Genomic DNA, 14,757 nt, shown 5'->3' on the forward strand with positions numbered 1-14,757 from the left:
AAAAAGAGAAACCTTATTTGCAATACCACACATGTTCTTGTAGCCCATTCAAAAGAAAAAGATAAGTAACCTCCGCAATAATGCCCTGCCAATGCTGGGCTCTCTTCTTTTCAGTATTTTTGAACCACGTGCATTTGCAGCACTGGGGACTCAGTGGCCCATCCTTTTTTAAATCCCATCTCTCATCCCATGTGGGATGTCTCCCCCCAAATTCTGTTTGCCCAGTTAAAATATCACTGTTAGAAGATTTGGGGCCAGTACGCAGAAAGGTTCTACGGGGAAATTTGCACTTGCTACTCTGTCAGCTGCCATCTATGCAAAGAATTCAGCAAAGAGACCTGCCCACCTTTCCATGTTCATTTTACCACAAGAACTAGAAACTTGTGTGCGTGTGTTTTTAAAACAAAAACAACTTGCTAGTATTCCCAGAGAGCTCACAGATTCAAAAGTTAAGAGGACATCTTCCCATAGGCAGCCCTACAAGTTCTTAGATCACTTCTTCACACTGCTAGGTATGCAGCAATGACAATGAGTACTTGGTCATTTCTAACAAAACAGTCACTCCTCAAGGAATGTCTAACTCCTCAGTCGTTTCCCCTTAAATGCTACTTGGTAACCCTACCCAGTAGGAAAATTACATGTCCTTTTTTTATATACATTCAGCTGCTTTCGCAACAGTAATGCAAAATTAAGTGAGGAATGACTCCTACACCTTGCTCCTTTCATAAAGGTTTTTCTGTTACTTCAAAGAATGTTATTGCTCCTTCTGCAGAACTCAACAAAAACAACAAATTCAGTGTTTCTCTATGACTACGTAGTAACAGAGTAATTTGTTTGCACCCTGCACCGGAAATGATAGCATGTTGTTTGCATCCTGCACCAGAGATTACAGTATTTTGTTTGCATACAGAGTTCCTGGCTTTTGAAAACTTAGCTTTGGTTTGGCCGTGGCATGGTGGGGTGGAGGAGGGGGGCAGTAGCATCCCCAAAGTTTTCTTTAAAAGTGTGCAACATTTGCAAAAGATTCCCTAGATTCTAGTTCCCTTCACAGCAAAGGAACCATCAATTATAATCAAATTAATAACTCAAAAACAATTTCCCCTTCTTACCATGAAGTAACCCTGCCTTCATACATAGAATGCCTTATAAATACCTTACACTTACCATTAATCACACTTGCAATAACAAACTCAACTGACTGGACTTTCTGCTCCATTCTGGATTCCTGACAAAAACTAAACTTGTTCTTGCCCAGAATAAATCTCTCCCGCACACCTTTTAAGGTGTAGAGATCATAAATTCTTATGAGTGAAACTGGCTCACACACCCCACAAAACAACTTCTGTTCCAACCAGGCTAAGGAACTTCTCCATGCTTCATCTGCTCTATATTTCAGCAACATTTGGGGAGGGGGATGCATTTTTTATAAAAAGGAATGTTTCCTTTGGTCAGAGTGCTTGCAAAAGCATAACAATAAAACTTGAACAAGAGACCCTGCCGGGGAACTGTTGGAGGAAAGAAAATGAAATCTTGTTTGCGCTGTTTGGCCGTGCCATTATAAACCCATCAGCCTTTCAGGTGCCTCAAGATTCTCAGCTGTTTATTTTTGTAGAGGGAACCACTGGCAAAACAAAAACACAAAACCCCAGCCATCTCACAGCCTTCCTGAAATTTACTGAGATTTGTTGACAGGGAATGGCTGTTACAACAGGCAACGTAAATTGTTTTTCAGACTAAAAACGGAACAAGGCTTTCAAAGAAAAAATTGGTGGGAAAGGGGAAGCTCTCGACACAACATAGGGCTCATCCAGACTGCCCTGTCCCCTGGAGAAAGCTGATCGTTACCTTTGAATCAGAACTGGCCAACTGGGTCATACCTCTAGTCCAGATTATTGCAGGAGATTTAATCTACCCCTCACAACCAGGAAGTCTCTGACCACAAACGGAGGCACTGCTATGGAGACAGAATAAAATTCTAAGATGCCTCTATGCTGCTCAATATTTAGGACCAATTTCTAGGGTGTACGTATCCAGCATTCTTACTCCACCTTTGTAGTGAAACAGTTGTCCAAATTTACCAAAACTGTTTTGACACGCTACTGCAAATCTTTCTAAGACCCTTGGGGCAAGTGTTGTGGCATAGTAATAGAATATCTGCACTGCATGCAGAAGATCCCAGGTTCATTCCCTGGCGTTTGCAGACAGGGTAACCCCTGCCTGAAACCCTGGAGACTTCCTGCTGGTCAGTGTCAATTATTCTAAAGTAGATGGACCAAAGTATCTGACCCAGTACACAGAGGGGTCAAGTCAGAACTTCATTTTGTGCCAGTGAAGAATTACTCAAATGACCTGTTCACAACACACACACATTTTAGGCAGCCAGGACAGAGGAACTGTCTCTGAATCTCCCATTAACAGCAGCTTAGCATGCTGCTGGGCCACAGAATTACTACTTTCATCATAGAAATCTGAAAGTCATTATCCAAAAGAGATTGCCTAAGGCTGTGTCACCAGCACTCGTGAATTGTGGCATTTGCAAAATGTTGCATCTTTTAAAGCAACGATGTGTTAAATGATGATGATCCCAAGGTAAATATTAGCTTTATACTCCTACAAGCCCTGCAGGAGCAACTTCAACCAAATTTAACCAAAGTGAACTGTTCGACAAGTCCGCAATGAATTAAATAAAACATGCTATATAATGCATATCTGGGAAACCGATAACCTAGTAATTAGTGTGTTTTTATGCCAAACCACAACTGGCCTAATTTTTAGGCTTCCTTAAAAGACGCAGGCATAACACAAAAAGGGTGTGATCGGTAAGGTTTATAGAGTGACAGTCTATAACTGTGATTTGACCACCAGCCAGCCCTCCCTGGCAAAAAATCTGTTTTAATACATTAACGTAATAAATGAGACTATCGAAAATAAGTTATGGTTTTTAGGTGGGAAAGAGTTCTTTTTTATATATAAAGTTACTTGACATAGGAGCAACTAGGATGGTTTCCAATTGCCAGTTCAGGAACTGTTTTCGCTTGAAAGCCTTTGTCCTAAGCTGCTCCTCTTTTCCACGAACAAGTTACTTTCCTCTTGGAACAGAAAGGTCCGCTTATTTTCACCCCACACGAGGAAAAGACAGCAAAAGAAAGGAGAAAAAGTGACCTCGGAGAAAATTGTTTTTGCGTTCCTGTAGACATAAATTAAGTGCAGGCCCACAGGATCCTTAAGGCTGAAGACATGCCGTGGAGGAGAGGTAGCTACAAGAGGAAATTCGTTCGGAAGGCAAAGCTAATTCAGGGTTTCATCCATTTCCATCGGGTGGAGAGCTTACGATGCGACGGAAACCCATCATGTTGCAACGGCAGAGAGAGAGGGAGGGAAAGAGACTGAGAGAGAGAAAGTGTAGTCAGCAACCATCAGGGTTGTTATCACTCCCAGTCGATTCCAGCTCCACGCTGGACAGGAACTTCCGCATGAACTTTCGGCAGTTGTAATCCAGTGTGGTGGTGTACACAGTCTTGGTGTGCTTGGGGTAGACGATTGTGGTGCTCGAGAAACTCCTGGGCCGGGGGCGCGGTTCAAGGTGCACCTCCGCTTTGTAGCTGCGCCAAGTGTTGTCAGGGACGCAGATGACCGTCTGGCTGCAAGAGGACAATCCCAGCCCCATCGGCATAGAAATATTGTTGATGAAGTGCTTCTCAGAGTCGTATTTCACCGAAGAGGTGTACCTATGGACGCGGGGCGGAGCAGAGGGAGAAAACAGACAGGACAGAACAGTTAGCATCGTTACACTTGCCAGAACACTTTAGCCAAAAAGACTGTAGATTTTATTGGTTTATTTTTAAATTATATGCTGCTTAAAAACATATCAAAGCATTAAAAAGATGAAAAACATACAATAAAAGTGTTTAAATGTAATTTAACAGCAAAAAAATAAAAAACAAGAATCAACAAACCATTGTGAACTCTTAATTGCTTGCTTAAGCCTGGCAGAATTGTTTGGTAATGCCTAAACTCTGTGGACTGCCCAGAGATCTTACGATGAAAGATATAAATCTAATAAATAATGATTTCTCAGAACAGAAGCCTGCCTGACAAAGCACTTTTGAGGGGGCTTCCAAAATCAGTCTGTGATACGGCATGTGGGTCGGCCGATAACAGAAAGCAGGCCTCTGTTTGTGCCTAAAACAGCTCCTGGAGCCGAAGCCTCAGGGAATGGTGCTTTAATACGCAAAGTGCTATGTTCCTCAAGCTCTTCGTAAAATGTGGCAGGCTGCCCCCAGTCTCCAGTGCCCAGGAATACACTTGACTCTGCAGGTCCACACAAGGCCATCTCGCTTCTCCGCCCAGCGATGGGCTTTGACAAATCCTGCTGGTCGTCTTCGCTACCCTCCTTTTACAACTCTCGGCGTACCTTATATCCTTGGGCGGCAACGGATCAAACGCCACTCCTTCCCCAAAGGACAGAGGGCATAAGCGAGAGGAGCAGCCAGGGAGCAGCGCGCTGGGAGAAGACGAGGTCCCCTGCAAAAGGAAAGGCACGTCTTTCAGCATGGGAAGTTGGCAGGCAACACACTGAACGGTGACTCTTATCAAACGGCAGAAGGCATGGAAGACAACAGAATGCATGGATATTTTCTATCCAAAAATATAAGCCACTCTTACAAAGCCAGAGCACAGAACCTCATTCCCGGGGCCCAAATGTGGGGCTCTCTCCAGACCACACCCCTTCTCTGAAAGCCACACCCCTCACCTGAACCCTCCTTGTGCATTTTTGCCTGGCTGGAAATGTGTCCTTGCACTCTGGCAATGCCTCTGGCTTGTGAAGGTGGAGGATAGAGAGAGGTCATGTCAGGGAGTGTTAAAAAAGAAAGAAAAGCTGACTGTGAAAATTCGCATTTGTTGCTCCGCCCACTTTTGGCCCTGGCCCCGCCCACCACAGCATGTGGCCCCAAAGGGAGCACGACCCCTGCCTGGAAAACCTTCCTTGCCCCGGACAGCGATTCACAGTAGCAATGCTGCTGTTGGGAGCACAGGAGAGGAAGCTGCCTTCTACCAAGTCAGACTAGCTCAGTCTTGTCAACACTGACTGGCAGCAGCAGCCCTCCTGAGTTCCAGGAGGGAGTCTCTGCCAGCCCCACCTGTAGATGCCATTGTGGATTGAACCCGGAGCCGTCTCCATGCCAGCATATACTTCCTTCCTGAGCTGCAGCCCTTCCTTGCAAAAGATTCTCGTCATCACACATACAGTGGTACCTCGGGTTAAGTACTTAATTCGTTTCAGAGGTCTGTTCTTAACCTGAAACTGTTCTTAACCTGAAGCACCACTTTAGCTAATGGGGCCTCCTGCTGCTGCCACGCCGTCGGGGCATGATTTCTGTTCTTATCCTGAAGCAAAGTTCTTAACCTGAAGCACTATTTCTGGGTTAGCGGAGTCTGTAACCTGAAGCGTATGTAACCCGAGGTACCACTGTACTGTATCAGCGAACACAAATCTGACACAGTTCACACTTTTACATTTTCAAGGTTTTGTTTTTCCCCCTTAAAAAGATCCAACACATTCCGATTTCAGCAGCTCTTACTTTTTTCTCTTTTTTTAATAGCACGGCCTCAGCCTACAGTGTTCTTTGCAGTCCTATAAAAAGTTCAGCCTGCATATTTGGCCACAATAATTCCTCCACCTCCTCTTTTCCTCTTTTAAAGATGGAAAAGTGAGGTTGAGCAACAGCAGCTCAGCCAAAAACAAAGAAGCAAAAAGAAAAGAAAAGAAAATCGCCCAGCACTGCAAGTTATGAACTCTAGTCCTTAGCGTTTTGGACAGAGACAATTCCCACACAGATGCTGCAGGCGCTGCTACTGTCCTGGCAAGGCGGAAGAGGTGGAACACATTTCTCACACCTCTCCTGGCCCTTAACTCGATCCAGTCCTTAAACAGCGCTGAAACCATTTCAGACCCGGCAGCTACACATCTTGGAAAAAAGTTCCTTCTTTTCCAACACCTCTGTCTAAAACCAAGCCATAAAAAAAAACGTGCCGCCCTACAAGGCTTCCAGACAACCCATTTCTGGAACACTCATCCCTTACTTTCCCAGGGAGATTAGATAACGTGGGCTATTTAACAAGCCTCCAATCCTGATCTGTCACCTGCTCTGCTTAAGGCCCATTCCGCTCTGATTCGTTTGGACAGAGGTTAGATGCGAGCCTTACTCCCACACTTTCCAAAGTGCATTTGCCCATCACAAAAACAAAGCCTGTTTGGGGAAGTGAGCCTGTTGCACAAGATCTCCTAACCAACCATAACAGCAAAACCTGAGTTTGCCGATACACAATCGAACCCAACCCCAAAAAACAGGCTTGAAGTGCCCCAAGTAACCAAGATACTTACCGTATTTTTTGCTCTATAAGACTCACTTTTTCCCTCCTAAAAAGTAAGGGGAAATGTGTGTGCGTCCAATGGAGCGAATGCAGGCTGTGCAGCTATCCCAGAAGCCAGAACAGCAAGAGGGATTGCTGCTTTCAATGCGCAGTGATCCCTCTTCTTGTTCTGGCTTCTGAGATTCAGAATTTTTTTTTTCTTGTTTTCCTCCTCCAAAAACTAGGTGCGTCTTATGGTTTGGTGCGTCTTATGGGGCAAAAAATGCGGGTTGTGTAAATTCAGTGGCTAGTGGATCAACACGCACTCAATCATCCATCCCAGTGCCCTGTCTCCGACTTGGGGGGGACTTATTATTATTATTATTATTAATTTGTTTTTATTTATACCCTGCCCATCTGGCTGGGTTGCCCCATTCAACATTCCCTCGTTGACTTGCTTTTCAACTTGGGGTCAGGCTCTGAGTTCTTGCTTCAAAGAAGCCACACCGAAGAGTCACAGCTGTTTCCTAGTACCTACATTTCAGGAGAATCGAACGAAAATTCCTCCTCCTTCCCTCTCTCCAACAAAAAAAAGCAAAAAAACCCCAATTTTATTCTTTGCTTGTATTTTGTCTCCAGAGGAGTCTGCAAATAAAGGGGAGGAGGTACTCTTCAGGGAATTAATTCCTGCAAATTAGGGAAGGGGGGATCATTCGTAGCCAGGCTAAAATATTATTTAGCTACTCCCTTCACACCCTTTAACCACTACCCAGTTCCCCTACATTTTCAACATTTATTTCTTTATTGCATTTACATCCCTTTTTTTTCCCTCCAAGGAGCTCAAGGCGGCAAATATGGTTCTCCCGCTCCTCATGTAATCATCACAACAACCCTGTGAGGTAGGTTAGGCTAAGAGGCAGTAACTGGCTCAAGGTTGCCCAGTGAGCTCCATAGCCGTGCGAGGGTTTGAACCCTGGTCCTAGTATGACACTCTAATCACTACACCTAACTGCCTTCATCACATGCAATCTTAACGTGTGCAGGGGATTCCAATCCACCTTAGTGGTTGCAAAGTCAGAACCAAGAGGCGGTATGGGCTTCAAATTAGCCAGTCTATCGTTTAAAAACTGTTATCTTTTGTGTATGCAAGCTAGCCCAGAGTGACAAAATTATTAGCTTCATAAAATTTGAACGCTGCTTGATTGTTTTTACAAAGAAACCTCAAAAAAAGATACAAAAATTAAAATAAAACAACAAAGCCATCGATAGGAAAAAATTAACAATAATAGTTTAAAACTCTCAAAAGATTTAAAGCAGGGGTCAGCAATTTTTTTCAGCAGCAGGCCAGTCCACTGTCCCTCAGACCTTGTGGGGGGCCGGACTATATTTTGGGAGGGGAAATGAACGAATTCCTATGCCCTACAAATAACCCAGAGATGCCTTTTAAATAAAAGCACATACCGATATTCTGCTCATGTAAAAACACCAGGCGGGCCCCACAAAGAACCCAGAGATGCATTTTAAATAAAAGGACACATTCTACTCATGTAAAAGCACGCTGATTCACGGACCATCAGTAGGCCAGATTTAAAAGGCGATTGGGCCGGATCCGGGCCCCGGGCCTTAGTCTGCCTACCCATGAACTAGAGTCTAAAGACAGGTTATAACACTCACCAACTTTCTGAGCATCTGGGCAGGCTTGCCTAAACAAAAGTGTTTTTGGCAGGAGCTAAAAAGAGTACAGTGAAGGCGCCTGGGGTGGCATCAATAGGCAGGGAGTTCCAAAGACAATAAAAGACGGAGGTCTTAACAGATGTGGAACAGGTATTATGTGGCACCTGTAAGAGCAGCAGTTCCACCAATCAAAGTGGTTGAGTATCTGTGGCAAGGCAATTTCATAGGCAAAAGGGAGCAGAAGAGGAAGTGGACAAGGTACATTTATACTGACAACACTCCGTGCCTTGCTGTGGGTAACTGCCTCCACCTCCCCACAACTATCTGTATGTGGGGCAGTAATATTCAGCGGAGAAAGCTACAGACCCCAGATAACGCTCTCCCTCTCCTGATCCCACCTGTCTCTGAATCCTGTTGCAGCATGTTGGGGGGGACACAGCAGCTGCGCACCAAATGTTGGTTTACATTCCGTAGCAGCTGCCTGGAAGAGAAATTATTAACAGGACACAAATGGTCTGTCACCATGCTGGAGGTGGGAATCACATTGTATGGGGGGGGGAGAGAATCCTTTTTGGAAGCCTGTTTGGTATACTGGTTGGACCAGGGTTCAAATCCTGGAATCAGCGAGGAAGCTCACCAGGGGTCATCTCAGCCAGACCTACCTCACAGGGTTGTTGTTAGGAGGTGAAAAACAGGGAGGGTGGGGAGAACCATGTATTTATTTCAAAGCCTTTCCAAACACCCTAATAGTTCAAAAACCTCCAAGGGGTGCAAACTATGTGCAGTATAAAAAGTGATCCCAGCTAAAAAAGGAAAAATACAAACTCGAGCAGCATAAAAACATAAGCAAATGAAACAAAGATTCAGGGGATTCATATCCAGTCTTATGGGTCACGTATGCCACCTTGAGCTCTTCATATAAATGTCATAATAATAATAATAATAATAATAATAATAATAATAATAATAATAATGAAATGAAACGTTAGGAGGTCCCATGACAATTGCCTGGGCCCCATAATCCCCCAAGAGAATTTGGGAAGTTCATATGTACAACATACAGTAATAACCCACCCACAAAGCCCTTGGGGATCCTAGCAGCCCCCCCACCTGCTGCTCATAACCCCCTACTATCCCCCCCTCCCCATCATGCACTTGGAGACTCTTGAGAGGCACAAGAAATCATCAACACACTAGCGTGTGTTATGCAGTGGCATCCGACTGAAAACATTTAGTGGGGCTGTGGCATACACCCCTCTCATCTGGTCCCACGGCAAGCCGATTCCACTAAATTCTAGTGCAGCAGGTTGGGCACAGGATGGCACCCTTGAGATTTGGACAATCCCAACACGAGTCGCCACACTGCCTGCGGCATCCAGTCTGCAAAATGGGCACAGTAATCATGATGGCCTAACTTTACTACCATGATGCAAAGGATCTCGAGACGATGAAGTCCCCCAAGTGAAAACCCTCGACTGCTCCAACGGGGAGCTTTCCCCGTTTTCCAGCAGGAAAATACTACGATGGGCGAAGAGGGGTTCTCCAGTTTGCACCAGTTAGGGAAACTGGAGCCACAGCTAGGCAGGAAGTGGGGGTTACAAAAGCACCTGCCTAGTCCCCGAAGGGTCTCAGAAAGCACCACGTCAAGGGAGGCAGAAGGAGGGCTCGACCTGGGGAAGGAAGTGCAAGGAATTTGTTGCTAGTTTGGCATCACAAACTGACCTCGCCCGGATCCGCAGGGGCTGCTTTGCGTTTTATTTGCGTTGCAAAACGAAATACGCGCGCGCTGGATTTTATGTTGCACCGAGTATGATCCAGTTCACACTGCAACAGTATATATATATATTTAAAAAACCACGTTTGAATAGTTTAGAGATAGTCCGGCGTCAGATAAAACATGTTCGGGATTGCACCGTCAAGAGAGCCTTGAGCCCGCACTACATGGACTCGCATACTCCGGATTAGCTCTCCAATTTCACACTCCGCTTTGCGCCCTCGTCCGCAGCCTCCCTAATCCCGCTTGAGCCGCGCCGCTAATTCGGATTGCATCCCCCGCTCGACGCTCCCTTGCTAGCGCTTGGACCTGCATCGCCGTGCACGCATCCGTTAATCTGGATTCACTCCGGTCCCACGCTGGGACAGGCGCAGGCGCCTGCTTTCCTGCACTCACCTTCGGAAGCGGCTTGGTCTCCGGTCTCTCGGTCTCCGGCAGCGCATTGGCGACCCCTCCCCGCTCCGATCCGCCGCCCGAGAGCAGCCAGCTGCCGGGGCTGGGGCTGGGGGGCAGCCCGGAGTCGGGGCTGTCCAGGCCCCGCTCGGCCCGGCGCTTCGAGTCCGGCAGCTCCGGGACGTCCGGCAGGCTGAGCCGCCCCACCATCGCGCCTCCTTCTTCCTCCGCGCTCCCGGAGCGCACTGGCGAGAGGGAAGCGCAGGCGGCCGCCTCGGGCGAGGGGCGGAGGCCGGAGAGAGACCCGCCTCCCCGGGGCTGCCGAGAGGGGAGCAGCCTAGCGACACGATCCGAGGGGAAAGGGCCGCGGCTCCCTCGCCCGGGGCTGGACCAAACTTATGCTGCTTGAAGGGGCCTGCTATCTGGCTAGCCGGATCTCCCACTTCCGTGCGCACCGTCCATTTATAGCCGTCCTACGGCGCTTGGCGTCTCCAAAAGAACCCTTGGCGTCTCCAAAGAAAGCCTTGGCGTCTCCAAAGAACCCTGGGAACTAAGTTTGCAAAGGGCGCTGAGAGTTGGTAGGAGACCCCTGTTCTCCACCCGGAGGTGCAATTCACAAACTTCCCTGCGAGGAGGAGTTGACTGTCAAAAAACTCGGAGAACTGTAGCTCGGGGAGGAGGACAGGTGCTGAGCAATTGCTCCCAGCAGCACCCTTCATAAACTACAACTCCCAGGATACTTTGGGGGGAACCGTGACTGCTGAAAGTGGCTTGATACCCCTTTAAATGTATGGCATGAGTGCGGGTAGGGTTGCCTTTAAATGTAAACCACAGTCTTGAGAATTGTAGCTCTGGGAGGGGAGCGCTGATTTTGAGGGTCTTCCTGACGGGAATCCCGCAGCAGAGACAGCCTCCCCAGAGACAGCCTCGCCCACAGCAGCTGGGCGAACGCAGCACACCTGGATGCTGAGATATGGCTGATTTGTGCGGGTTAAACCACAGAGCCTAGGACTTGCCGATCAGAAGGTCGGCGGTTCGAATCCCTGCGACGGGGTGAGCTCCTGTTGCTCTGTCCCTGCTCCTGCCAACCTAGCAGTTCAAAAGCATGTCAAAGTGCAAGTAGATAAATAGGTACCACTCCGGTGGGAAGGTAAACGGCATTTCCGTGCGCTGCTCTGGTTCGCCAGAAGCGGCTTAGTCATGCTGGCCACATGACCCGGAAGCTGTACGCCGGCTCCCTCAGCCAATAAAGCGAGATGAGCGCCACAACCCCAGAGTCGGTCACGACTGGACCTAATGGTCAAGGGTCCCTTTACCTTTCTCTTTAAAGAGAGGTTGACTGGAAAGAGGCAATGACTCCGGCAGAGATGCAATAGGCAACATCTCCTGAGTCTCTCTTTCTGTGGCTTCCCTGTATTACTTGAATTATTTAATCACATCCAATGCAGAGATGGTGCAAAAGTAAAGACAGATCGGCAGAGCAGAAACTCTTGCAGAGATGCAACAGGTAGCCTCCTCTGAGCACTGGCAATTCCATAGAGTCTCTGATATGCGAACACTGCCTGCAATCCTGCAGAGGTGCAGCTAGTCACTGGGCTCAATGGACCAGGCAGCTTCCTATGTTCCCCTTTAAATCAGCCCTCCTAATTCAGAATCATGAGGACTGGAATCTTATTTTGGGGAAAGGGCCGCAGTTCAGTGGCAGAGCACCTGCTTTGCATGCAGAAGGTCCTGTGTTTGATCCCAGGCAGAGCTGGAAAAGACTCCTTGTTGGATAGCTGCTGCCAGTCAGTGCAGACAATATTGATCTAGATGGACAGGTGAACTGACTTAGTACTCTTTGCAGTTCCACTGCCCTTGAGCCCACACTGCAATGTTATTATCCCTCCTTCAACTCTCCCCCTTCCTCTCTGCTTGCGCTGAAACTTTTTTTTTAAAAGACCTTGAGAAAGGCTCCCCTCTTTCCACTCCCACCTCCGTCTGCAAGCATAAATAACCCAAATCAAAACCAGGCCTTCGCAAGCCAGCCGGCTGGGAGCCACTGGGAATTCACACTTTTTCAGTGAATCACAGAACCTGCAACTCAGCAGATCAGTATGGAAAAGGCGTTTTTAAAAGGTCAAACCACACTTTTATTTTTATTTTTTGATATATATATATATATAAACCTGATGTGGATTCATCGAGGTTTCCGTGAACTCAGAAGAAAAGGGCCCCCCTTTCGGCTTTGATCCAGTTTCCCCGAGGAGAGCTATTTGTAGATCTGGAGGAGGGAGGCTTTTGCCAACGCAGCCCCGAACTACACTTCAGAGGCAGCCATCCCTAGTGGTTGTGGCAGTTGTGGTCCGAAATAATCAGGAGTGCATTAGGATGGTGAAGTGGCTGCCCCAGACCTCCCAGAGCTCAGTTTTGGAAGATGAAGAGAGAGAGAAATTTTATCTCAGAGTGGGCCATAACTCAATGGTGAAGCATGTTTTAATTCAGGGATGGGAAACCTCTGGCTTTAAGTGTTGCTGAACGCCCATCAGCCCCCAGGCACTGTGGCCAAGGGATGATTAGAGGAGGAGAATGATACTCTGTACTGCAGCAGAATAGCCTTTTGAAAAGGATCAGACCATCATTTGGGGGTGGGTCGGAGCTACCAACAACCACTAATTGGCAAGGCAACAAAATTCATATTCAGAGGCACTTTACTGTGGCATACGAGATGCTGGAGGTGGAAAACAGTGGAGGACCATTCTGTGGCCTGACCGCAGGCTTTCCAGAAGGATCTGGCTGTCCACTACCAGAGACAGGAAACAGGGTTCAGGTGGACTTCCTTCACTGGATGCAGCAAATCCAGTTCATCTCAGTTATCGGAGTGCCAATCCTTACTTAGCCAAGACAGCAGCATCAACACCCAAAAATTTATGTAAGAAAGGGCAGGGTGGGAATCAAAACCAAAGACTGAGCATGCTCAGTAGGCACGGAGTGAAACTGGAAAGGAGGGCGGATGGAATGGAGTTTCCTGGAAAGGGCCTGGCTGGCTGGAAAGCTGAAAGCTGGACTTTTCCCACCAGGCATCTGAAAACTATTATTTAGAGACTTGTTTTGTATTTGACACCTGAAAATGTCAGGTGGTGTTATATTTATGTTGCTTTAGCCACATGGGATATTTATTGCTTCTTGTTTTTCCACTTTCTTTTATTTCTTATGTCACTTGATACTTAAAACATACTTATTATCTTTTTAAAAGTTTTCACGCGCACACACGCCTCTAAGCACTCCACACTGCAACATTTTGTTGCGTGTCTCTCAGTCCCTGCATCAGGTTCTCAAAAGCCTACAGCGGGTAAACAGTTGAACCAGAGTAAGGTCCACAGCACACGTTAGCAAGACCTCTTCAGTGAACTGGAATGTCACACTGCCCTTTCCATGAAATGTTCAGCACCACTGGTTTGCAAATGCCGTTCCCCATTTTACTCATAGTTGGGCTTTCTCCCGCCCAGGAATTAATGCAAATTGTATGTAGCTATAAAGGACAGGGCAGAACGACATGATCTGCCAGCCACCTCTGAAGGAGCATGTGTCTCACACACGCATGACATATTCCACCAAAGGAAGGAATCTCCCCCACCCTAAACAAATTGTTAGTTACAGCTTCCATTAAAAGATTATGCAGTGACACCAACAATCAATATGACATTGAGTCCTTCTTTCGCCCTCTGTCGCCAATGGTCTCTAGTCAATAAAGGTGTGTCCTTCTGCGCAGTGTGATGGCTGTATTAATAGCTGAGCCATTCCTGGGGTGATAAAAAGCAGAGGCGTGTCCCCGCCAAGCACGAAACAGAGAGTGCTTTTTTCAGGCACGCATCCATTTTCTCCTGCACCCTTTACCCCTGCTCACTGAAAGCCACATTTGGTCTCTCATGGACTATTTGCGGCTTGGAAGGAGAGCTGGAAGGAGACTCCAAGAGCTTGGCTGCACCGATGTTGCATTTATTTCTACCCCGCCTTTTCCTACAAGGAGCTCAAGGTGGCGTGTGCATGGTTCCTGGCCCTTTCTCGTTCTCCTCACAACAGCCCTGCGAGGTGGGTTAGGCCAGGAGGGAGTGACTAGCTGCCAGCCACCGAAGGGAGCGTGCTGTTGCTCTCAGATGTGGCTTGCTGGTTTCCCATAATGGGCATCTGGTTGGCCACCGCAAGAACCGGACGCTGGGCCAAATAGGCCCCTGGCCTGATCTGGCAGGGCCCTTACGTTGACCCTCCTCCAAAACTCCAGGGAAGCTGCCATCTACACATGCCCAAGTGAACACACCTCGGCTTAACAGCAGCTCCTGTTTTCAAATCAGACAGCAGCCGAGATGGAAGAGAAAAGCAACATTTATCAAGGAAGTACAGGACGACAGATAGATCACGACTAACGTCGCGTTCACAGACCCTCTAAGTGTCCCTATTTTCCGGGGACAGTCCTGGATTTACAGAAGCCATCCCAGGTTCTGATCAGATCCCGGAATGTCCCACTTTTCCTTAAAAGGTAAAGGTAAAGGGACCCCTGACCATTAGGTCCAGTCGTGGCTGAC

The 14,757-nt window shown here is 47.4% G+C and overlaps 1 protein-coding gene and 1 long non-coding RNA gene across 2 annotated transcripts in view; one reads left to right on the top strand and one right to left on the bottom strand.

The window, feature by feature from the left end:
- Positions 1–13,872, top strand: part of LOC309331814 — a 138,035-nt gene extending 124,163 nt beyond the window's left edge. Inside the window, exon 2 of the long non-coding RNA XR_014151985.1 lies at positions 11,346–13,872. This is a non-coding gene — a long non-coding RNA (uncharacterized lncRNA). The remainder of the gene's footprint in view (positions 1–11,345) is intronic.
- On the bottom strand, positions 405–10,439 carry RFLNB (refilin B). Its single transcript, XM_081844310.1, has 3 exons — positions 10,199–10,439; positions 4,415–4,524; positions 405–3,728 (listed from the first exon to the last, which is right to left on the bottom strand). The coding sequence occupies exons 1-3, from the start codon at positions 10,403–10,405 to the stop codon at positions 3,407–3,409; spliced, it is 639 nt and encodes a 212-aa protein (XP_081700436.1). The 5' UTR covers positions 10,406–10,439; the 3' UTR covers positions 405–3,406.
- Positions 13,873–14,757: the final 885 nt, after the last annotated feature.

Source organism: Podarcis erhardii (genome assembly GCF_964252035.2).
Source record: "Podarcis erhardii genome assembly, chromosome: 16".
Classification (NCBI taxonomy): domain Eukaryota; kingdom Metazoa; phylum Chordata; class Lepidosauria; order Squamata; family Lacertidae; genus Podarcis; species Podarcis erhardii.